Consider the following 23121-nt stretch of genomic DNA (forward strand, 5'->3'; position numbering starts at 1 on the left):
ATTAAATCAGGTAAAAAATGCAAAATTCTTTCCATAACAAAAACAAATTCAAAAAAGAAAAAAGGCCAAAAATTTAAAAAACCACACACACAAAAAAAATACTCAAGCCTTCGCTTGTATTTTTTGTTATTTTTTGAAAACTTTTAGTTTTCTTAATTTTTAATCTTATTTGACTAAAATTTAAGTTGAAATTGTCTTTGGACAAAAATGTTCTTGACCAGTCGGAATATTCAGGCCCTTATTTGAAACCGTCATATTCACTTCAGATTTTTATTTGAAATAAAGTTTATTCCAAACCTTTATTTGGGAAAATGATGAAACTTTAGGCTTTTATATGAAAATTTTCCAATATTCAATATCTAATTAAGTTGCAATTGGCTAAAGTTAAATGTAATCAAACCTTCTAATTCAGTTTTATAAGAATAGATATGTTTTATTACGTTGTCTCTGTCCATTTATTTCTTTTCCTTTTTCCTTTTCTTTTTTTTTTCTGTTGGCGACCCTTTTGATTTACATTTTACAAAATCCTCGCAAAGATGCCCCCGAGCTCTATATAAAAAAACATACCGCGAGCAAGAGAGCACCTCTCCAAAAGCCATGGCTCGCTCTTCGAAAGATGACTCCGACTACGACAGCAGCTCCGGCTCCTCCTCCCTCACCGTCCCCCGAACCGGCCGCCGCAGCTGGCTGAGCAGCGGCAACCTGAGCAGTTTCAACAGCAGCCGCCGCACCTCCATCTCCTCCTCCTCCGCCTCCTCCGCCGCCGACTCCTCCCTCTCCTACTCCTCCTCCCACCACCTCAAGCCCCACAAGTCCAACCACGCCGCCTGGGAGGCCATGAGCCGCCTCCGGTCATCCGCCGCTGCCGGCCGCGTCAGTCTCGACCACTTCCGCCTCCTCCGCCGCCTCGGCAGCGGCGACATCGGCAACGTCTACCTCTGCCAGATCCGGAACGTCGCCGTGGAGGGGGCGCTGACCTCCCCAGCACCGGAACCAGCACCCCCGCCCGTGCTTCTACGCGATGAAGGTGGTGGACCGGGAGGCGCTAGCCGCGCGGAAGAAGCTGCAGCGAGCCGACATGGAGAAGGAGATACTGGGGATGCTGGACCACCCGTTCCTGCCGACGCTGTACGCCGAGTTCGACGCCAAGCATTACTCATGCCTGGTCATGGAGTTCTGCCCCGGCGGCGACTTGTACGCAGCCCGCCTCCGCCAGCCCGGCAGGCAGTTCAGCCTCTCGACCGCCAAGTGAGTCCATTAGACGTAGTACCTTGACTATAGTAAAGGATATAAAACGAAATATCACATTTAGAAAAGAAATAAATTAGATTAAAAAGGGCTAATGATTTTAAAGTCTCGAATGATATTATGCAGGTTCTATGCGGCCGAGATCCTCTTGGCCTTGGAGTACCTCCACATGATGGGCATCATCTACCGGGACCTCAAGCCCGAGAACGTCCTCGTCCGCGACGACGGCCACATCATGCTCTCCGACTTCGACCTCTCCCTCAAGTGCGACGTCGTCCCGAGGCTAATCAAGCACCACAACCCCGTCACGATAACCCGAGAGTTCGACGCCACCGACCGCACTCCCTCCTGCACCTCCCCCATCGCGCCTGTGCTCTCGTGCCTCCTGCCCTCCTCCTCCCGGAGGAGAAGGCCTACCGTCACGACCACGATCACCCTCCGCCCCGACAATGACCACGAGGAGGACAATTGCTACTGCTACGATGCGGAGCTCGTGGCGGAGCCGGTCGCCGCTCGGTCGAGGTCCTTCGTCGGGACCCACGAGTACCTCGCCCCGGAGGTGATCTCGGGCCAGGGCCACGGGTCGGCCGTCGACTGGTGGACCCTCGGGGTATTCCTGTACGAGATGCTGTACGGGCGGACGCCGTTCAAGGGCGAGAATAACGAGAAGACCCTCGTCAACATCCTCAAGGCGCCGCTGACGTTCCCGAGGATCGGGGTCAGCAGCGCGAGGGAGTACGAGGAGATGGTCCGGGTGCAGGACCTGATCGCGAGGCTCCTCGCGAAGAACCCCAAGAAGCGGCTCGGGAGCGCGAGAGGGTCGGCCGAGGTCAAGAGGCACGAGTTCTTCCGGGACGTGAGCTGGGCCCTGATCCGGACCGTCCGGCCGCCGGAAGTCCCCGGCGACAGCGCGTTCAAGCTCGCGTGCAGGAGCACGGCGAGCTCGCTGCCGAAGCTAATGAGCAAGAAGGAGAGAGAGGCTCCGTATCAGATCCCTCATCACTTTGAGTATTTTTAAGTGTACATATTTCGAGTGCTGTACCGTTGTTATTCGATTAACCTGTCGCTAAACAGCAAAGTTTGATAGTTAATATAGCATGTATGACACTAAGAAACATTCCCATTTTCTCGTTTTTCAAAATTTAGGTATTTCTAACGCTGCGTTTTATTTATCACTGTTGCAGATCAAGTATCGAAAAACATAAAATAGCTACACTGTGATTCATATCCATATGAAATTTCGGGCTCGTCGCCACAAATAGATTTGAACATACACGGATTTTTAACTTTTCTAACAACTAAATTTCATTCTACGATCATTGGATAAATACTCGAGGGTTCGGTCGGGAAGTCGAGGTTCAAGTCATGTTTTTAGCTGTTTGGGAGATGAATCACACAAATAATGTAGTTAGTAGGTTATTGCACATGTTAATCTTGTAAATATATGGATGTAGGTGAATGTTCCTCTTCCGCAACATTATGCACGTGTAGAAGTTTGTATGAAGTTGGCGGTGAATACAAGATAATCCCATAATAACTTCATTATCATCACTTGCTTATAGTTTAGGGTTTATATATAACTATACTATAATGGAAGCTGCTAGCCCGACGGTCCGACAAGATCGTTAGTTATTTCTGATCAAACGATCTCTCGATCAATGAGTGCTTTACGCAAAATACTCAATCATGGTGCGTGGATTTACGGATGAGATTGTATCGTTTATGACAGCACTGTTAGGGAAACATTTACTTGTTATAATCGACCCTTCATTCGATTTTTTTTTTCTTGAAAAAGAAAAGCCTATTCCTACGTGGAAAAGGAGGGGGAGCCCATTATTATACCCCCGTGATTGTCATGAGAACCTTATGAAAACTCTCATGTGGGTGTCATAATTGCTTCCTTCAAATGATTATATGAATACTACACATACCCTCAGAAAAATAATATCTGGATGGATGTTACCCAACGTCGACTGCTTTTTCATGGCGAGTCCCTTTCGCCGATCAAACAGTGAGGAAGAAGGGCAAAACGCCATCATATGCTTCATCACTCCCATTATTCATTCACCCTTTTGGGGTCTCTCTACTTCTCGAGGAAAATATATGATATGGAGCAAGCCATGTGAACCAGCATGATAGTGTGATTTTTGAATATGTGTATGATTGTTGATGCTGATTGCGGCTTGGATGTGCTTGGTAATCTAGAAGTGATCTTTTGACCCCCAAAAGTAAAAAAAAATTGGAAGTGATCCGTGATCCATTTGAATAAATAAATGCGACCACATGTGATCTTTTGCTTGATAAAAAAAAGTTCGGCGGTGAGTAGCATTTTCAATGGCATGGGCGTTCTAGCTTTAACGGGAATCGATTATTCTCAAATTAACTCTATTAGAAAGACAGAGCCTGCGCTTACTGGCTTAGCTAGAAGAAGAATAAGAAAGTTAGGGTTTGCTTATTACGGTATGCTCCACGCTCGTGTTAAGAACGCTATTGGGAAGCTGTTGTGGCATATGACATTTATCGAAACTTCAATCTATGGTCCTCCTCCTCCTCTTCTTCTTCTTTCATAGGTGTTGTTCATTTCAATACAATCCCAATTCCGTTTCAAACTCGCAAAACGAACTTGTAGAAACTTAAGTCATCCAGAGTAAATCCAAATTATCGATATAATATGACAAGAACGAATTGATCCAGCCTAATCGACACTTACAGTATTTTCTTAAAAAGTCACAATTAAAAGTAAAAAGCCCCAAAAAATCAAAATTTATAATATCAGAACAACTCTTAAAGTTGGAAATCATCCTATAAGATCATAGGCATGAACAAGAACTGGTGGCCGATCAGTCAACAACACCTGGGTATATCCTAGGGGTGATCGGTTCCCGATCCGGTCCAGGTTCTCCTCAAGAATCGAGAACCGGACCGGTGGTCTCGGTTCTCAATTTTCCGAACCGGGAACCGGACCACTGCTCCGGTCCGGTTTCCGGACGGTTCCATTGGACCGGACACATGCCAAAAAAAAAAATGCACCATTCCTAACATGAAGCACATGAGCTTGGTTACTTTCAAAAAATAAAACAAAGTGTAACTAAAAAGACTTTTACATAGGATAATAAAAAATAGAGAGTGTCAATAACTTCTCAATTTGGTAAAATTTTTTGGACACCTTTAACAAGTAAAGAGGGGGTAACTTTTAAAAAAAAAAAAAAATCGATCGATCCTGTCCGGGTGGTCCTATCCTAGGACCCTAGAATCGGGAACTAGACCGCTCCCTTTAGAACCGGGAATCGGACCACCGATCCTCGGTCCGGTTCGGGCGGTCCCGGTCCGGGTGGTCCGATTTGCTCACCCCTAATATATCCCATCGACGTCTTGTGAAGGTCAACACAATGATATATATATATTATGGTAATTCATTTAATTTTTTAACAACAGTTTTTTTTTTTTTTCCAATTATGACAATCGATTGAACTTTGGACTTGGGACAGTGTGGGGTGTCAGATTGGGAAGAGCACGCGAGGGCTCCCCTTTTTCTCCACTTTGGAGAGCGGCTCCTTTGAAAGCGATTTGAATTTTGAGCTGTCCCTGTTTTTTTCTTTCTTTCTTTCTTTCTTTCTTTTTCAATTGATTCCAAATATATTTTTTGTGTCGACAAAAGGGAGCAAAAGACAAAAGGAAAAGTTTGGAAACATGAAAGAAGCAGCGGCAGCAGAACGATCGCGTCACTCGAAATGCCTTTGATAAGATTGATTCTTGTCTCATCTTATCCGATGGAGGATTCTATGAATCAGTGATTTTCTACAAGTCTATAAGATCTTATACAAGGGATCGTGTTCGTGAATGCACGTTATACATATGAGCTCGGTGCATTCTGATCTTTGGATCAAGTGGGAGGGACCCACTAACATGCAATCGAATCTACCTAAAGAAGTATCGACTGTTGATCTAGTTTATATGCATTAATGAGTGTCTTGATGATAATTGAAGGATTGTTAGTATAGATGGTCGACGTTGACGTTAGCAATTTCCGGCTAATAGAATTGAATTAGAAAAAGGTGAAAATGTTTAAGACCATTTTGACAAATTTTCCCTTACTTCACAAAAATAAATAAGGTTTACAGATTTAAGCGTACTTAATTTTTTTTTTACGATAGTACGATCGATATACTAAAAATTAAACAGTATCTAATTAAACGTGCTTAACATATTTCTAAGGAACACTTGCAAACATTAATGGAATTCTATAAATCTCAACTACCTTCTATTTATAAAATGATTCTGTGAGTGAACTTAATGATGAAAGTTGTACAAATACTCGAGCAAAGCCAGCTAATATTTGTTAGGTTCCAATCCGGCATCTTAGGACATAGAAAAAGAGAGGTACTATGTACTTTTTTGGAAACACCGAGAAGACAGGCGAATTAAATAATCAGATTATCAATTACGATAAGAAGGCAAAGCCTGAATTGATTAAGGTGGGGCCCCTAAAAAAGAATGATTAAAACCGTAATTAAAGCCTTGTTTGGAGGCAACAATGTGTAATGATAATCACTCTCTGTATCTCTTTGCTTTATCATGTCCAACCCCACCCTTTATTTCAGCATTGAATCTTAGGTCTGGACTGGACTGGACTTGTAGTTGCAATGGACAAGTTTGCAAAGCTGAATCTTTACCGGAGGAACCTGATCTGTATAGATTAAGTCATAACACTTTCAAAGATTTTCCCAAATGTATCTTACTTAATTAACTTTTTTGTCCAATTCTTCTTTACGCCAGGAAAAGTTACTGGGGTTTAGAATGCTAAGACAGTTAGTTATTCGAAAGCAAGCGATCTATGAAGTGAAGAGGTAACTATTCGGGAAAAAAGCCTCAAAAAATTTTAAATTTTTCCATTGTATAAATTCAGTCATTCAGGCCCGACGATCGGCAGAAGAAGAAGAAATAAGTATAAAAAAAAAATAGAATATCGTAGTACGGTCGGCACCGACGTCAGCAATTTCCAACATATCGATTTTTAATGTGAGTATCGGTCGCGGAATCCCATCATTGTTCAGCATGGCATGGAAAGCAAAATGGGTGAATACAGGGCCTCCCAAAAATGAACACTGGAAAGCGACCCGCGTAGAACGCGATGTACGAGTCGCACTTGTCCCGGTTGCCCAACAGTCAAACCCACGCCTCGACGGTCCACCCATCTGCTTTGCGCACTTTGAGTGAAGAGAGAGAGAGAGAGACACTGGTCACCTCTCGCCTGATCCGACGTGTCGTATGATAGGAGATGCTCCATGCTTTAGAACTTTCACGTACTTCTTAATCAGTTGTTTGAAAAAGCTTCCAACCGAAACGCTCGTTCCGGAAATCCTTTACATGGAAGACCATTCCAACATGGGATACAATTAAAGAGGAGAACACTGTACGAATGTCAATTCAATTGTAAATTTTTCAATTTTGTTAGTTAGACCTATTTCGCACAAAATTTCAATTTAGCCATCCGAGACTATTTTTGTTCGGGAATCAATGACGGGATGCCATTGCCACGTGAGACGGCCGACAATGACTATATCACAAAGTCAGCGATTTCCTACTATAATATTTCCGAATGACTGTGTTGAAATTTTGCACGAAAGTTTGGGACCGAATAGGGAAAGTTGAAAAATTTAGGACTAAAGTGAAACAAATACAATATATTTAGGAGGACTGATTGGGTAAATTTCCCTGATTAAGGATGTTCCATCATTCAGAATTATATTTTAAGGTTGTTTAAATTCCACATGAAGATATCACAGGGCATTAGTGTTTTATACGACCTTCGTGCCCAAACAATGTATCACACGAGAGATTATAAACAGGAAATACATAAAATCAGCATGCCGTGTCATTTAAAAACAAATCTACCTCTTTAATGAAGTAGATGCAATCCTATAAACACTTTATACATGGTATAGGCACTTCCAAATAAACAACTGTGTGTTCGGGGGCTTTAAGGAGACAATTCGGGTTCGATTCTATTTATCTCATGCCGATCGTCGCTTGTGCGGGCCATCGGTGCACACCGCTTCTTTAGCGCTTAACCAATCCAGGCTAATCGAGGCTAATCGACACTAGGTATCGTGTCTTTCGTTCCCTGCTTCAGGATGATTGCGATATGAAACATATATCTATGTATATAATGCATGAGTGCAGTGCTTGGCGAGCAATAGAAATGAGCGCACGTACTCGTTTAATAACTCCGGTCGTGATTACATTTAACAGTATCGATCAATGCAGAATTTCATCGCATTTATGAAGATCTCCTGGATAATATTATAGACAAAACGTTAGATGATTTTCTAAACCGATCTTGGTACGCTGGTAATGTTCTTGATTTTGTGAACATTCATGATAGACTTCATTGCCAGTTTCCCCACAAAGTCATGGGCCACGAATGAGGAGATGATGAAAGGCCTAAAGGCCCATCGCAGAAAGCCCATCTCATACCATCGACAAAGTAATTGTATTTTGTATTTTCATAAGATGGACGTCCTGCCCTTTCAATTCCCTTCTCTCTTCGAAAAATAATAATAGCACTAGTATTTCAAACGAGAATCTCAACAATTTGGTAGAACGTGTCGTGACCAATGCATAAACAATAATGGAAATCAAAACCGAGAAGAAATGAGGATACAAAGATTTACTTGAAAACCCTTATGGAAATTCAAAGATTACAAAGAGAGATTCGAAAAACAAAGATCCGTTCTAATTTGAGAAATTCAAAGAGTACAAAGAGTGATTCGAAGACTAAAGACTCATTCTGTCTCTATCTGTTAATCAAAAATAACAAATTGCTCACTCAAATCAAGCTTCAAACCTATTGAAAAATCCCCCCCAAAAAAAAACAAAAAAAAAAAAAAAAAAAAAAGTTTTATTAGATCGGAGCGATTGTACATGAAGAACTTTCGATACTCGTGTCAAAGACATAGAAAACGTTGTACACCTCGATTTGGAACACAAGTGAATCTACGGTTACTTTGTTGTGTCACGCTAGTTGGCCAAGATCCCAATATTTTTTTTAGTCAGCCTAGGGATTTTGAATAGTAAAGGCCCCACAAAATAGCTTCTGACCATATTGTAGAGATCTGAAGACATTGAACATTTTATGGACAGAGAATTTTTTTTTTTAATCTTTATGCATGTTGATATGATAGCATCCATACATAGTTCAGCCCAAACAATGCACAACCGGCTTTGATTACAAGACTCGCTATTTTGGGATAGTTACCAAAGACTTAGCTATTTTGGGATAGTTACCAAAAAAGTCTTAAACATGTTGCAATTATCAAAAATAGCAAAATAGCAAGTCTTGTAATTACCACTATTTTGGCCAGTGAACTATGGCAGGTAAAGTGAATTTTTTTTTGCCGGTGAGGGTCATAGGAGTTCGTGGCCCCCGCAAGGCTTGGGCAAGGTTGCCTCGCCCAAATTTGGGTAAAGGTAGCCTTGCCAACCACGAGAGTGAAGGAACGAAAAAAAGAATGAAAAGTAAAAATAATAAAAAATATATATTAGTAAAAATTGTCTATTAATTACAAAAAAAAAAAATTAAGACTTAATTGGCAAAAGACAAGTTTAGAATTTTGGTTACTATAAATTTTTTTGATAATTTGACTTTTGATAGTGTATGGATCTACTCAATAACTTTAAGCCTTAATTGGCAAAAGAAAAGTTTAGATTGGACCGAACCAATATCGGTTCGATCCATTCTCGACTATCAATAAATATAATGAAATTTCTAGACCCCTTTCATTCAATTTTTTTTTTTTTTCCTCGTAAAAACTTTTCTGTCCCGTCAACGACGGAGTCTTGTGGGCTAAACAAAGATGCCCTCCTATCTTGACACCATTTTTTTGCTTTTGGTTTTTCATCATTTCAGGTCAGACATGTCTACTGTTCAGATTTGAAGTATTTAAGAAAGGAAAGTGAGCATAAGAAAAATGAATTCTGTGCATGTTTAGAATATTATTTCTTTTTTTTTTAAATTTTTTTTATAAAATTCTAAACCGATTATCGATCCGAACACATGTTTTCATTTTTGAACCGAAATCGGATCGACACCTTAAAAATTGGTGATCTTCAAAATCGGACCAACCCTATCGGTCTGGTCTAATAGGGACGATTTTCCATTCGATCCATCTATCTTATACATCCCTAACTGAACAAAAGTCCACCTTTCACCCTTCTATCCATAGGGAGGTTGGGATAAACAGTGGATCAACCAAACACGGGAAATCCATTCAGGAAAAAATCGAGTGGTCCCTTGATTTGCGGACACGTGTGTTGCAGGTGCATGAAACCCGAGGCCGATGAATGAAAGGCCACCCCTGGTTTCGAGAAGGAACCGCTGGCTTTTCGGCAGAAAAGACTTGCCATCTCTTCAGGGAGAAACAGAGCAGCATCTTTCAGAAAAGCAGAGAATAGTGATAACATACAAGCTAGTCAGCAACCCCAGTTTCACTTGGATCACTGTGTCAGTGAAAATAAAACTCTTATGGATGAGGTGAGCAGATCTAGATGCCCATGGTTTTCTTTTTCTTACCTCTTTTACTGTTCTCCTTTGCGTTTGTTTTTGTACCTGAGATCAGTGACCAGTCAGTAAATTCCTTTTATTTCGAGTGCCTGTTGATCATGACTAATCCCTCCACTTATATCAGCAAACAAGTACAGTTTTCTTTTCATTTGCTCTCTTTTTTTTTTTTTTTTGGGAAGATTATCTATGAACACTTTTCATGCTTAGGTGACCATAAGGTGGATACAGCTTGACTGAGCATTATGGTGGGTGGGTGGGTGGGTGAATCAATGTGGACTCGATGCTTTATATGACTGAGGCTGTGAGTTGAGATGTGGCAGCAGATGGGTTTGCGCATGACTCTGGTGGAGGGGGAAGAAATTTCTGTCTTGGGAATACACAATAGCGTGTACTTTCTGCCCAAACTTATAAATCACAAGTAAGAACAGAAATATGAGAAAGTACAACAGGTCAAAACCTTGGATTAAGCAAATGCAGGAGCAATCTGTGTGCCATTAAGGGTGGATTTTCTTCTTCTACTTTATTCATTTTCTGGCCTTTCTGTACTTGCTCATATTCAAAGAAATTAACATAAAAGGAAAGCACAGAGGGACCACCTGGTGATGAGACTGCTGATCCACTCCATTTTGCTGGTTTTACCTTTATAAAAATGAGAACTTGGGGCACTGTTGGATCTGAACATATTCGTGCCAAAACCAGGGGCATTTTGGGAGCTGAACCCAGAACCCCAAGCTAAAAACAAGTGACTGCGATTGTGTGACAGTAATGGTCAAGTGCAAAACCATCAAACTCTCCAACCCAGCACCTGGGGCTATCTCTCCTACTCCTTCCTTTGAAGCCTCACTATCCACTCTATAAATAGCACCCACCATTGTCACTTCCAATTCATGCAAAACCTTCCCTATCTCCAGCAAACTTCTCAAAAAAAAAAAAAAAAATTCTTTATCTCCAAATCCAGTTCTGGTTTTGCTTTTCGATTGTTCCTGTGATAATGGCGAAAAATGTAGCTCAGTCACCCCTTGAGAGGACCAGCTATTCCATGGCCAAGCAATGTGCTCATGGTAATTATGGATTATGATGGATTCATTGGTCCTCTTTTTCTTGAAAGCTTTGAAAATGCATCTTTATTAGCTCTTAATAACTGAATCATATGCAATAATGGTGAGTTTAAGATCATGTCATGATGGGTTTAGATAGTGATTACCCAGAAGCCAATTTGCTGTTTTCTTTTGGGTGGTGGTTGATTGAGTTGCTACATGCCTGATGATGTTTTATTTAAATCCTAAAGTTCTTTGATGATTTGCATTGAAAAACAGAGGGAGTAATGGCAGGAGCCAAAGCAGCTGTTATCGCCAGCATTGCAACAGCCATCCCTACCGTACGTGGTCTCAAACTCAGCACTTCTTCCCGTTTATCGTACTATGTTCTGCCCTAAAATTTATGGGTCTTTGAAAAGAAAAGATTGTCAATAAACTTAATTTTTCTGAACCACTTAGAGAATTACTATATCTCATCTAGCTCCTCTGTCAAACCTGCAGTTGGCCAGTGTGAGGATGCTGCCCTGGGCAAAAGCCAATCTGAATCACACCGCTCAAGCTCTCATAATCTCCACAGGTCGACACCCTTAAAGAAAACTCATGTCTAAATTAACATTACAGCCACACCAGATTATTAAAATTAAATTCGAGGGATTAGTGAAACTAAACATCTGGGGTAATTTGCAATGTGCAGTGGCAGGAGCAGCATACTTCATTGTGGCTGACAAGACTGTTTTGGCCACAGCAAGGAGGAACTCCTTCAAGAATGCCTCTGACATTGAAGCATGATTTCCACAGCTAGCAATTATGGAAAACCCCATGGATTGGTTTTATATAAATAAAAATGGTCTCTTCCTTTTTCTAGTACCCTCCCTCTCCGAGTTCATAACTTGATCTTGGGTTTTTCATTTTGCTTTGTACTGCTCTTCGCCTCCTTGTGAGTTCTATTCATCGCATCGATCGATCGGCACAAAATTGACAAACGCGGATTTTCCGAGATAGAATCGTTCGAGCCGTTCAAATATTCATCACGCGCTTATCTAAGTTGATTGTCATGGAACGACATTAGATTGCACAAATTTTTGACGGAAAAGCACAAGATTGCAATTTGATGAAATTGTATTTAGACGTGGGTTTGATAATACTTTAAACAGAATAAAATAAAATTAGATGATGGACAAATTCAAGGTCCAAGAGCAGTAGTGAAGCACCAGTCAGCAATACTGTGCTCTCATGGGAAGAATTCGATCGTCTCATAGAGTCGTGCGTGGATCTTATCCATGGGCCACGTTATATGGATATGGGCCGGAATAGGACCCAATATGAAAAGAAAAGGGCCTGAATGAAGTCCAGCCCACTACCATGGAGCCCAATACAGGGGCCCTACTAGGCGTGCACACGTGGCAAAAGGTGATTAGCAATATCGTTTCCAATAAAGCATCCTCCTTCAATTTTTTTTTCCCCTTTCATTGGATCGGGTGATTTGGAAAGGTCGAAAAAGACGTCGGATCCTAGTGGAAAGGGACTGCGCATGAGTGTGAACCCTCGTTTTGAATTCTTAAAGTAAAAATGAGAATCACAACGAATAATCCCGAATATCATATGAGATTTTTCGCACGAGTGGACACTAAACCATATAACTAAATAAATAAAAACCCATGTGTCGTTATTAAAAGAACAATTTGAATGGCTAGAATCGCTCGGGAAAATCAGTATAGTGGAGTCGAATGTTGCACCGGCGCTATGCGCATGCCTTTGATCCGACCGTTCGTAGTAGATTAAAATCGAAAGCCACGCTTCGACATGTTTCCGCACGCTAATTTTCGGACACCGCTTTCATATCGTGAATCTTAAACTAAATGATAGATAGATAAATTAAACGATCAATATCAATCACAAACGGCATTAACAGGTGTAGATATCAATAAATGCACAAGAGATATGTATTAGCAATTTTCAAAACTAAATCAAGAAAGTGCGATAGATTTAGCAATTTTCTTCCTACTATGCGCGGCACCCGTAAGTTACCAATTTTTGTATAATTTTTTTTCGTAAAGTTTCCAGAAATTGCATCTAAAATAAAAGGGGTAGAAAATGGAAATATCAGCTAGCCAATGGGCAGGCGCCACCTCATCGCACACTAATCCTCGGATTAGCGGATTAAACCCTGATTAGGTTAGCCCCGTAATTTTAGGGTTTTGGTGCGGGCGGGGGGCAGGGTTTTAGAGCAACCGCCGGTTTCTCTCTCTCTCTCTCTCTTTCTCCTTGGTAGTGGTTGGGTTGGCCTTTGTTGCTGTCGCGCGACTAGGGTTTTACGCAATCCTTTCCTTTGTCAGTTCGGGTTTTGTGCGCGTTCGCGAGGCGGCTAGGGTTTGACTCTTGTTCCCTGGCCTCCCCCATAAATTTTTCCTCCAATTCATTTTTGTCTTGTACAGCCTCCGACCTCGCATTGTGTGACATCCACGTTCTCAAGGTTGCAACTTATTTTTTTCCCCTTTCTCTTCTCTCTTGGGAGTTCGAGTTCAATTTGTGTTCGTTGATTCTTTGAGAATTCGCCGGTTTCCACCCAATTTCTCCTATAAAAATTCCGGGGGGTTTTTCTCTCCGGTACACTCTATCTGTTCGATCGTTCCGGGAAGACTCAGGTTTGGAATTCCCTGAATCTTGGGTGATTTCTTTCGTCAATATCAATCCGGGTTTTGCTTATCGCTGAATACTTGTTCTTCTGTTCTTGCCCCTTTTTGGGTGTCAAAGATCGTCATTCTTTTTTGTTCCGGTGTTTATATTGATTTGGCAAATTGCCAGACTTCAGTATAGGAAAGCTTTTGGTTTCAGATAGTTGCGAAATTCCGCCATGAATTTTTCTGAACCCGGACTGCCGCTTATGCCGGCAATGCTCCATTATGTCAATGGAGGCGACGCGGTTGCGTATTGGTCCCAATTCGAATTGAGAAGCGAGGAATTTGATGTGAATTCGGAGTTCGATCAACTGCCTCCTCCCTTAAAGAGACCCAGGAACTTTGAGGACAACCGATCGAACTCCACGGCCTCAAATCCGAGGCCTACTCCTCCAGTCAATAAGGGAACGACCAACATTTTCTGGAAGACTCGGATGTGCGCGAAGTTCAAAATCGGCATGTGTCGGAACGGCGAGAACTGCAATTTCGCACATGGGGTTGAAGATATGCGGCAACCTCCGCCCAATTGGCAAGAGCTTGTCGGCATGCGCGACGAGGATAATAAATCCTCCGGGAATTGGGAGGATGACCAGAAAATTATACATAGGATGAAGCTATGCAAGAAGTTCTATAATGGGGAGGAGTGTCCTTATGGGGATAGATGCAACTTTCTTCATGAGGACCCGGCTAAGTTTAGAGATGATTCGGGGAGGTTTCGGGAGACCTCAGCGATATGCATCGGAACCACTGGAATGCCAACGGGGCAAGGAACTGGTTCTAGTCAGTCTGATGTTAGTCGGCCCAATGTTGGAGTGGATGGTAGAGTAACTTCAAAGCCTGTTTACTGGAAAACAAAGTTGTGTACTAAGTGGGAGATAACAGGTCAATGTCCTTTTGGTGAGAAATGTCACTTTGCGCATGGACTAGCAGGTATATGATCTTGATTAGCTTCGTTTACATCGTTAACCTTTAGAAGTTCCATCTGTTTTCTCGAACTTTACTGATGCAGGGTTTACAATGTACATCCATGGGAAATTGCTTTATCTTAGATGTTGGCAGCATCAACAGATTATATTTTCTCAAGTTATTAATACGGGCGATGAGATTAGTTATGCTATAATTGTCTTAGAACTTTGGTAATTACCTGTATTCAGGGGACCCATATTGTAAATAGGCAATGACTCATCAGGACTGATTCCGTCAGACATTGTCTTTTCTTTCATGTCGCTGTTGGCTTCCATTTTTCTTCAGAAGCAAAGTGAAGAGAAATCGGAGTGGTGGACCATAATGTTGGACAAACATACAGTCATGGGAAGTGATCATGTTTGCATTTCTTCAATATTGTGGTGCCTAAATTAGAGAGTAAAGTGTGCTCCCTAGTGTAGCACTCCCACGAAACAAATTTGCTTCAGTAGAGCCTCAGATATTGACGTTTTCTCTCTATTTGTACTAATGCTTCTCCATCTTTTTGGTGGAACTTGATATTCATGAAAATAAAATTGATTGACCTTTCCTCAATCAAGTCAAGACATAACCCTGCAAAAAGCAAGAATTTTCAGGGCAACCTATTGTTCAATTATGAAACATTGAACTCTAGTTGTTAGTGGTTGATTATCTGTTGTAGCCTTGTTCTCAAAGGTCAGTCAGGGTTGGTAAAATCATTTGGTGTGTTGTTACTTTTCAAGTCAATATCCAGAGTACAAATGACGCGAGAATATTGTGGAAATTTTGTTGTATTCAATATTGGTCATCTGATTTGTTATCTTATGTGAGCTTTTCTTAATTATCAGAGTTGCAGTCGCCTAGTGGACGATTTGAAGGAGAGGCGGTGCAAACGGCCTCGGCGGTCACTACAAATCCTCAACCTCAACTACTTCATATCAATGACGGCACTCCTCTCATGACAGTGAATGGTCCTACATCAACGGAAGAAGCACAGAGCAAGAAGTGCTTACTGAGATGGAAAGGACACAAGAAGATCAACCAGATTTACGGCGACTGGCTTGATGATTTGCCGTTAGTGCAAAACTTGCCGAAAAAAGTCGAGAGTTGATACTACTTCGCCTAGATCTTGGTGCCGTCAAAATTCTTTCTTTGCAAGCATTAGTGTCTGGACTAGACTAGTCTTCTAGTGTGTGGAAAATGAATGATGCGGTCTGTACATCACATACTCTGTTTCAGGAATTTAATTTGGTGTATGGTCCATAGTTTTTCTGTTTCAAACTGTCTTTTCTTTCGTTGGTGATCAGTTTAGGATGTGATATAGTTCTCGCAATACAGGTGATTTGTTCTTATATTGGATTGATTCGTTGTCAGCTTATTTATTGGATTTCTAATGGGAAAGCTCAAATTTTGATGGTGATCTTTTCTTGTACAAGAAGGTCAAAACAGATTCTAGATGCTCTTGCTCTGTTTTTGTTCTTTCGGACAAACTTGTGGATGTTGCCACGTTGCGGTGTAGCTTGTTAGAACCATGAAAATGGGTGGTCCAATATTTCATCTGATGCCGCCATTAAGACCATTCTGCTTTTGCAGAGCCTCCATCAAACTATTCAAGCTGCATTGTCTTTCAGCTTGGCATTCTTAAGACGGAAAGTAAACACGTCATGTTTGAAGTAGATTGACTATGTAATTATCATTTCATTTAGTTATCATAAAGGAACACTTCTCCCGTGATGAAAATGATGATTTTAACCATGAAGTAGGATTTCGATCGCAAAAAAAAGAAAAAAAAAAAAAAAAGAAAAAGGCAAACAAACAAACAAACCATGAAGTAGGACAATGAGGACAGGTGTCACTCTCCAAGAGCCTGATTCACCACGTATCCTTCTCCCCATCTTTCTCCAAAGCGTACGAGGGCGGAAAATTTCTTCAGAAAGTTCAAAAAATCGGTGAAAAAGATGCAGTCATGCTCTCTCTTCTCTTCTCCTTCTCAGCCTGCCCTGTTCTATCCATCTCCAAAAACCACCTTCTCCTCCTCCAGAAACCTATCGCACTAGCAAGAACCCCACACTGCCATCCCTCCACCACCACCGCCATGTCCATAAACCTACAGTCCCATGCCTACGCGCGCAACCCCATACGATCCAAGACTCCGAAACCCAGTGAACCATTGTCTCTTAACTCGGCTCTCGAAACACTCAAGACCCAGCTTCTAGAGACCACCCACCAACCCAACTCTCCCAATTTCAAGGTCTTGCCTTTCCGAAAGGGACGGCCTTTGGCCTCCTCTTCTTCCACTGGCGACGCCGTGGGCCCAAATTGGCATCTGGGTTGGATCGGGTTGGCTGATTGCAAGCTTTTCTTGGCGAATTGTGGGATCGATCTGAGCTATGACTCGTTGGTTTATCTGGGTTCAGAGTCCGCCGTCGACGCGTTGTATTGGGCGGTTGATGTTGCCGGGGAGGCCAATTTGGTGCCTGAGGTTGGCGGCAAGAAGTTCTGCTTTGTGGAGCTGAGGACGCTGATGGTGGCCACCGATTGGGACGACCAACGCGCGATGGGCGAATTGGCTATTGCTGGTCATGTAAGTGATGTCACTATGATTTTTTTTTTGAAGTTAGTGATGCATCGCTGTTGGGTTTCTTTAGCTATTGAATATTCATTTCGAGACTTACGGACATGAGTTGGCGTTGCTTTGGACATAATGTGGCGATAGCGGGCTTTTAAAAATTGACCACGTGCCAGCCATGTCAGCACGTCGCTAGAAAATTGGCCTCGTTCCGGTCAAAGTGCGTCGATTTCAAAAAATTGAAACTTAAGAACATTTTTAAACTTTCTACCAGAAATGGCTAATCAACAATCTCACTGTGTTTAAATCATTTTCTGATGTCATTTCACTTTTTTTTTTTTTTTGGTTCATTCTGTTTGCATATAAGCTGAATTTGGCATTTAATTAGGCTCGAGCATTGCTGCAATGGCACCGTACATCTCGTTATTGTGGACACTGTGGAGGAAACACGGTCCCCATGGAAGCAGGAAGGAGGAAGCAATGTGTGAACGAGTTGTGCAAAAAGAGGACATACCCTCGGATTGATACGGTATACTGTCGACTGAAATTTAAACTGTCTATTGTCTGTCAAGGACCATGCTTTGTGTCTAAATCCCTGATCGATTTGCTTGTGCAAATGTTGTATTGCTGCAGGTTGTGATCATGTTAGTTATTGATAAGGAAAATGAACGTGTGCTTTTAAGCCGGCAATCGAGATTTGTACCCCGAATGTGGAGTTGCTTGGCTGGATTCATTGAGGTACAGTTGGCCCATGTTGATATCCCATGTACAAGGTCCTAATTTTGGATTGTATGATCACTTTGGTCCTATGTTCGTAGTGCAACTCTTTCTTCTGTGTAGAAGATCTCCTCTTTACAACTCATCTTCTCTTTGAATTGAGGTCAACGGACGCAATTGTTCCCTGGTTTGATGGATAGATTTCTGGTAGATGGACGAATTTTCGGAAACAATCATTAGATCTGTGACTTTGTTAGTTGTTTTAGATCCTTGCCTTTCTACGACTGGTTGATTAAATTCTTGAGTCCGCTAATCTTCAGCCAGGAGAAAGCTTGGAAGAAGCAGTGAGAAGGGAAACATGGGAAGAGACTGGTATTGAAGTGGGAGAGGTTGTCTACCACAGTTCTCAGCCATGGCCAGGTATAATTGGGTAATCCATGTTAAATGGTTGGTTTTATGCTCAATTAATCACTTGAATTGGTGTGATCTGACACAGATTTAGGCAAGATTGAATATGTTATCATACTTTAGAGTCAACAATCAGCCCCCCAACAATAACTCAATCAAAATACAATTATCTCCAAGTCTAAGAAAAAAAATGTTTGTTATGCTTAATATCTTTAGTTTGATCTATATCTGTATTTGTCTTCATTCCACCCTTTATCCGAGTAGTTTTTTCTTAGCCAAATTACATGAGGCCTATGCTTTTTTGAATCCAATCGTAGATTTTATGCCAGTAATACCCCTTCTCTTTTTTCTCTTAGACCCCCCCCAAAAAATAAAATAAAATAAAATAAAATAAAATAAAAACAAAACAAAACTACCACCATTGGGCTCAGGATGGTTTTTAAGTAGTCTTTAGTTGATGATATTGAAACATTCATCACTACTTTGTGACTTATAGATGATTGAGGATACTACTTGTTTATGTTTCTGCACTGAGTGGAATTAGCAGGCATACAAATGGAGGAGATCACTTCATTAGAGAATTGATGGCTACGATCTCTTGGCCTTCCCTAGACTGCTTCTGATGTAAAGGTGTTGCATCTTGTAGGCATGCTTTTGGTAATTGGTATACAAAGAGAATAATGGTATTTGCTCTTTCACCTCTTAATGCATTCCCAAATTCCTAATTTAGACTCTCAAAGAATCGAAGATGGGTCTTCTTAGATAAATTCATCTGTTTTGTTAAGAATTACATGTTTAGAAGTATATTTGATCGTCTCAAAACTTTATCTCGAATGTTTGGAGCATATGGCCAACATGCTATCCAATACCAATAGAGCATGATGTGTGAAAAAGTCCATGTAGCTGTCCTCACCTAGTTGGATCTAGATTGAATGTCACAATCTTCCCCTTGCATTTTATTTTCATATCCAGTTGAAATTGCCTCTTCTGCAGACAGAAAAGTTTAATCAATGTTATACTGTATCTACCATGATGGAATTGTAATTACAGTCTCTACAAGAGAAATATGCATGCGGTGCAAGTGCATGTTAAAGCCTTGATTTAAGAATGATTTTAATGAAACATTTCAGAATCACTTAACAAATAAAAGGACCCTCCAGCTTAGTGGAGAGTTGTGGGATATCCTTGGTCAACCTAACTCTAAAAAAAACACTCTGGCAATGGAAAATTGAACAGACACTTGTTATCAGAAAATGTACTCTCTCAACATCCTAAATGATGCCACCAAATAAACATGTGTACTTTGCTGGTATTTTAAAAGGCAGTGCTACATATTGTATGATGCTTTAAGAGAAACATTGAGTATCGACAAAGTTCAGTATCAATAAAGTTCATTGACAAAGGGGGTAATAGGGTAATAGAGAGATGGGAAACATGCAAACAGTGTGGCAATATAACGAAAAGCCCTGTGATTATGGAGTTTCTTATGCATCTATCTGTTGCCTGGAAAATCATATGAACAGTTAGGATATGCGTGCTTGGCCTTGTCTTCAAAAATCAACGTGCTTGATTATGGTGTAACTCTTTAAGTCACATCTTCATCGAAGTGTTTATTACTCCCTTTCTCTTTATTTATTATTCTATTTCATCATTTCCTAGTTGGACCAAGTAGCCTGCCATGTCAGTTGATGGTGGGATTCTTTGCATATGCAAAATCGCCGGAAATAAATATCAACAAAGAAGAGTTGGAAGGTATGTTTGACATTCAGAATATGGTTGGAATTTTGATTTTTCTTTGGCCTTATGATCTGCCAGAAGTATATCTTGCATTCTGTGCATCCTAAATGCGCACACATGCATGCTGTGCTAGCTGACCTCTTGAGGGAGCTTAATCGTTCAGCTGCAGAGAAATGTGAAGTGGACAATTTTGTTTCTCTTAGTGATTCCGAGCTTTCGCAGATAATGACTGCTTTAAAAATTTTGTTTTGTGCATATCATGCAAATGGATTACCTCTAGCTATGTAATGTCACATTTTATTGGAATAAATGGAAGATTTGGGCTCTGTTTAGGAAAGGAGAGAAAATGAGGGGAATGAAAATTTGAATGGGATAGTTAAGATTTTTGACATTTCTGCGAGGAGGTAAAATTTGAAATTTGTGATTTTTTTTTTCTTGTTACATTTTCTTCACCTTTGTGTCCCAAACATAGCATTAGATTTTTCTGTTCTATCAGATGCCCAGTGGCACAGTAGAGAAGGCGTGAAGAAAGCATTGATGGTCGCCGAATACAAGAAGGCACAACAAACGGCAGCGGCAAAGGTAACCCAGATGTGCAAGGGAGTGGAGAAAGGACAAAGTCTGTCTGCAGATTTCAACGTTGAAAGCGAGGAACTCGCTCCTATGTTCTTCCCGGGGCCATTTGCCATTGCCCATCACCTCATCTCTTCATGGGCTTTTCAGGACTCGGTGAATGGGTTTCAATCTCAGCATAAACGCGCCAATGCTTCCATGTCCAACTTGTAGCAGCCAGTGGCCTTAAGTTTCTATAATCTCGGTATGTCCTCCTTGATCCTCCGAGAGATACGAATAGGAAAAGAGAAAATGAGATGGATAGTCTAAAAGGAAGAAATGACAAAGGACACGACTGTTAATCTGAGGGTATCTTTCTCGCTGATTTTTTTTTTTTTGGGGTTAAAAGTAACATTTCATTTCATTCACTTCCTAGGGATATAAGAGAGAAATATTGCAGTTCAACTGCAAACCAAAATACATCATAGACAACTTCACAACAAAAGCTCCAGATAACAAGAGAAATTATCAACAATCCATTAATTGAATCAGCAAGAAAGAGAAACCTTGTTCTGATGAATTCTCTTCTTGCTTATTCAATTGGTGGATTGTTGAAGCAAGGTCGGGGTATCTTTGTGCAGAAAAGTACATAGGGTTCAAGGGTTACAGAATTCATGTATAGACTACAGAAGTATAAGTGTGATGCTGGTCATTTCAAGCATTGCCGAACGAGTCTTTGTTGTTTCGTGTTAGGCATAGCTTCTTCGAGTAATATTTGGGTATTCATCTGTACCAGTGTTGGGTCAATTCAAGAACATTCAGATTAATTCTTCCCATCGTATCAAGTTCATGATAAGATATTCATTTCTATTGATTTCTATCTCACGTAGGCAATTTATCCCCTTCAATAAGCGACATGCTCGCCTGTGAATTGTGGAACTGCAAAGCCTGTATTCTTTGCCATTCTTGAGTTGATTTGTTCGGTCGGACTGTGGCAAAAACCAATTATCAAGTTTGTGGAATGCTTGGCACTTTGCTTCTAAATATAATTACTATTTGTAGTAGCGGACTAAATGCGATCCAGACTCGGAACTGAATGATGTTGTGACAGTAGCATTCAAGAGGAGGGTGAATGTAACTGCCTGTTTTTATGGAAGAGAAGATGATGGGTGTACCAGATGCAGCTTCATCTCAGTCACCGGCACTATCGGCATCGATCATCAATTGTTGGGACCAACAACAGACAGTGATGGAAACCTAGATTCGACCAGAAGTTATGAAAGACTAATGAGTACTGCCGAAGTGCCGATCTACGACCAACAAAAAACCGACCCACAGTCCAACTGATGCTGTCTGGAATAGACAGAGCTTTATATCATGGCCACATCGTAGTGTCCCTCCATTTGTATTGGTTCAAAGCTGTAGATAATGGCCATAACTCGATCTGGAATGCTCACTGAATCAGGATACGAGTGGCAATCGCTATTGCCAAAATCGATAGAGATGCGCTGTATTAATGGCGATTTCACGTTGATGAATAGTCGTCTCATGAGTCGGGAACCGCACGTATCCTATGATTCCTTGCATCTTGAGATGGTGTAATATTCTCATCGGTGCATGATTACCCTGTTCTTACCAACAGTCCGTGAGAAATTCTCGATGAAATAGTTATCTCTCCCGACGCAAAACTCAATAACAAAAAACTTTCGTGTGCGATATGGATCCAAATGTATATGTTAAGCAAGCTCAAATTTGTTGGGTGACAAGCTCATCTCCTTCGCTACTTTAGTAACTCTTCGCAGGTTCATCTCGATTGGCTTTCTTACCGTTCTTGCTCCCACAGGAGGAATATTGTTTGCCTTGAAACTCCGTAAAATGTGCAGTTTAGATTCGTTGAAGATATCTCTATTAAGATCGGCAATACAATATAGGAGGTATTGTTCATGTTAGAGTTAGATAATCTTCAAGCACACAAGATCGAATTTTGCGGCTGATATAGGACTTTCGGAATCATTCCCACATACTCAAAAGCGACTTTTTCATAGATGTTTCGATCCAATGAGAGAAAGGATTACTTTGGAATCACCTTCTGGTACGGCTTTCTCAAGGATAGGGTGCAAACGGCCTCCGAGGTAGCTACAAAACTCATCCTCAACCTCAACTTCTTCATGTCATCGGCGGGCCTCTCCTCTCACGACAGCGGAGGGTCCTACTTCAAGGAAGAGGCACAGAGCAAGAAGTGCTTACGGAGATGGAAAGGACACAATAAGATCAGCTCGATTCGCAGCAACCGGCTCGATGATTCGCCCCTGATGCAAAACTTGTCGAACAAAGTCAAGAGTTGACACCCCTTCACCTTGCTCTTGATGTTGACAAAATTCTTTCTTTGTAAACACTTGTGTCCTGAGGGAAGGATGTGGTCTTTACACCACATATGCTGTTTTAGGAATTTAGTCCTGCGAATGTTTTGTAGCTTCTCTATTTCAAATTGCCTTTCCTTCCATTGATGATCATTTCCGATGATATATTTTCTCATGGGAAAATTTTAAATAAGGGCATGAAGTGTCCTCATTTTTTTAAATAAAAGCTTAAAGTGGACCTTATTTCAATTAAAGATTTGAATAAGCTTTCACTATTTTAAAAGAGGATCTGACCAAGGGTATTTTCCTC

The 23121-nt window shown here is 41.1% G+C and overlaps 4 protein-coding genes across 5 annotated transcripts; all 4 read left to right on the top strand.

The window, feature by feature from the left end:
- The first annotated feature begins 562 nt into the window (after positions 1–562).
- On the top strand, positions 563–2423 carry LOC115728877 (protein kinase PINOID 2). Its single transcript, XM_030659290.2, is given in 3 exon segments — positions 563–1005; positions 1007–1248; positions 1375–2423. Coding segments are annotated over 3 exon segments (1542 nt in total). The 5' UTR covers positions 563–597; the 3' UTR covers positions 2267–2423.
- Positions 2424–8112: 5689 nt separating this feature from the next.
- Positions 8113–11712, top strand: LOC115731306 (early nodulin-93-like). Of its 2 annotated transcripts, none has more exons than XM_048277243.1 (5): positions 8113–8129; positions 10794–10872; positions 11128–11189; positions 11350–11425; positions 11543–11712. In XM_048277243.1, the coding sequence occupies exons 2-5, from the start codon at positions 10803–10805 to the stop codon at positions 11635–11637; spliced, it is 303 nt and encodes a 100-aa protein (XP_048133200.1). In that variant the 5' UTR covers positions 8113–8129; positions 10794–10802; the 3' UTR covers positions 11638–11712. The 2 variants fall into 2 exon arrangements, with proteins under 2 accessions (XP_048133200.1, XP_048133199.1); XM_048277242.1 differs by lacking the exon at positions 8113–8129 and adding an exon at positions 10726–10743.
- Positions 11713–13066: 1354 nt separating this feature from the next.
- Positions 13067–15888, top strand: LOC115728872 (zinc finger CCCH domain-containing protein 39). The gene is made up of 2 exons (XM_030659286.2): positions 13067–14456; positions 15317–15888. The coding sequence occupies exons 1-2, from the start codon at positions 13703–13705 to the stop codon at positions 15577–15579; spliced, it is 1017 nt and encodes a 338-aa protein (XP_030515146.1). The 5' UTR covers positions 13067–13702; the 3' UTR covers positions 15580–15888.
- A 525-nt stretch (positions 15889–16413) lies between these two features.
- LOC115728871 (nudix hydrolase 19, chloroplastic) lies at positions 16414–20833 on the top strand. Its single transcript, XM_030659285.2, has 6 exons — positions 16414–17052; positions 17426–17566; positions 17671–17775; positions 18075–18174; positions 19822–19914; positions 20396–20833. The coding sequence occupies exons 1-6, from the start codon at positions 16435–16437 to the stop codon at positions 20683–20685; spliced, it is 1347 nt and encodes a 448-aa protein (XP_030515145.1). The 5' UTR covers positions 16414–16434; the 3' UTR covers positions 20686–20833.
- Positions 20834–23121: the final 2288 nt, after the last annotated feature.

The sequence above is a fragment of the Rhodamnia argentea genome, chromosome 4 (assembly GCF_020921035.1).
Source record: "Rhodamnia argentea isolate NSW1041297 chromosome 4, ASM2092103v1, whole genome shotgun sequence".
Taxonomy (NCBI): domain Eukaryota; kingdom Viridiplantae; phylum Streptophyta; class Magnoliopsida; order Myrtales; family Myrtaceae; genus Rhodamnia; species Rhodamnia argentea.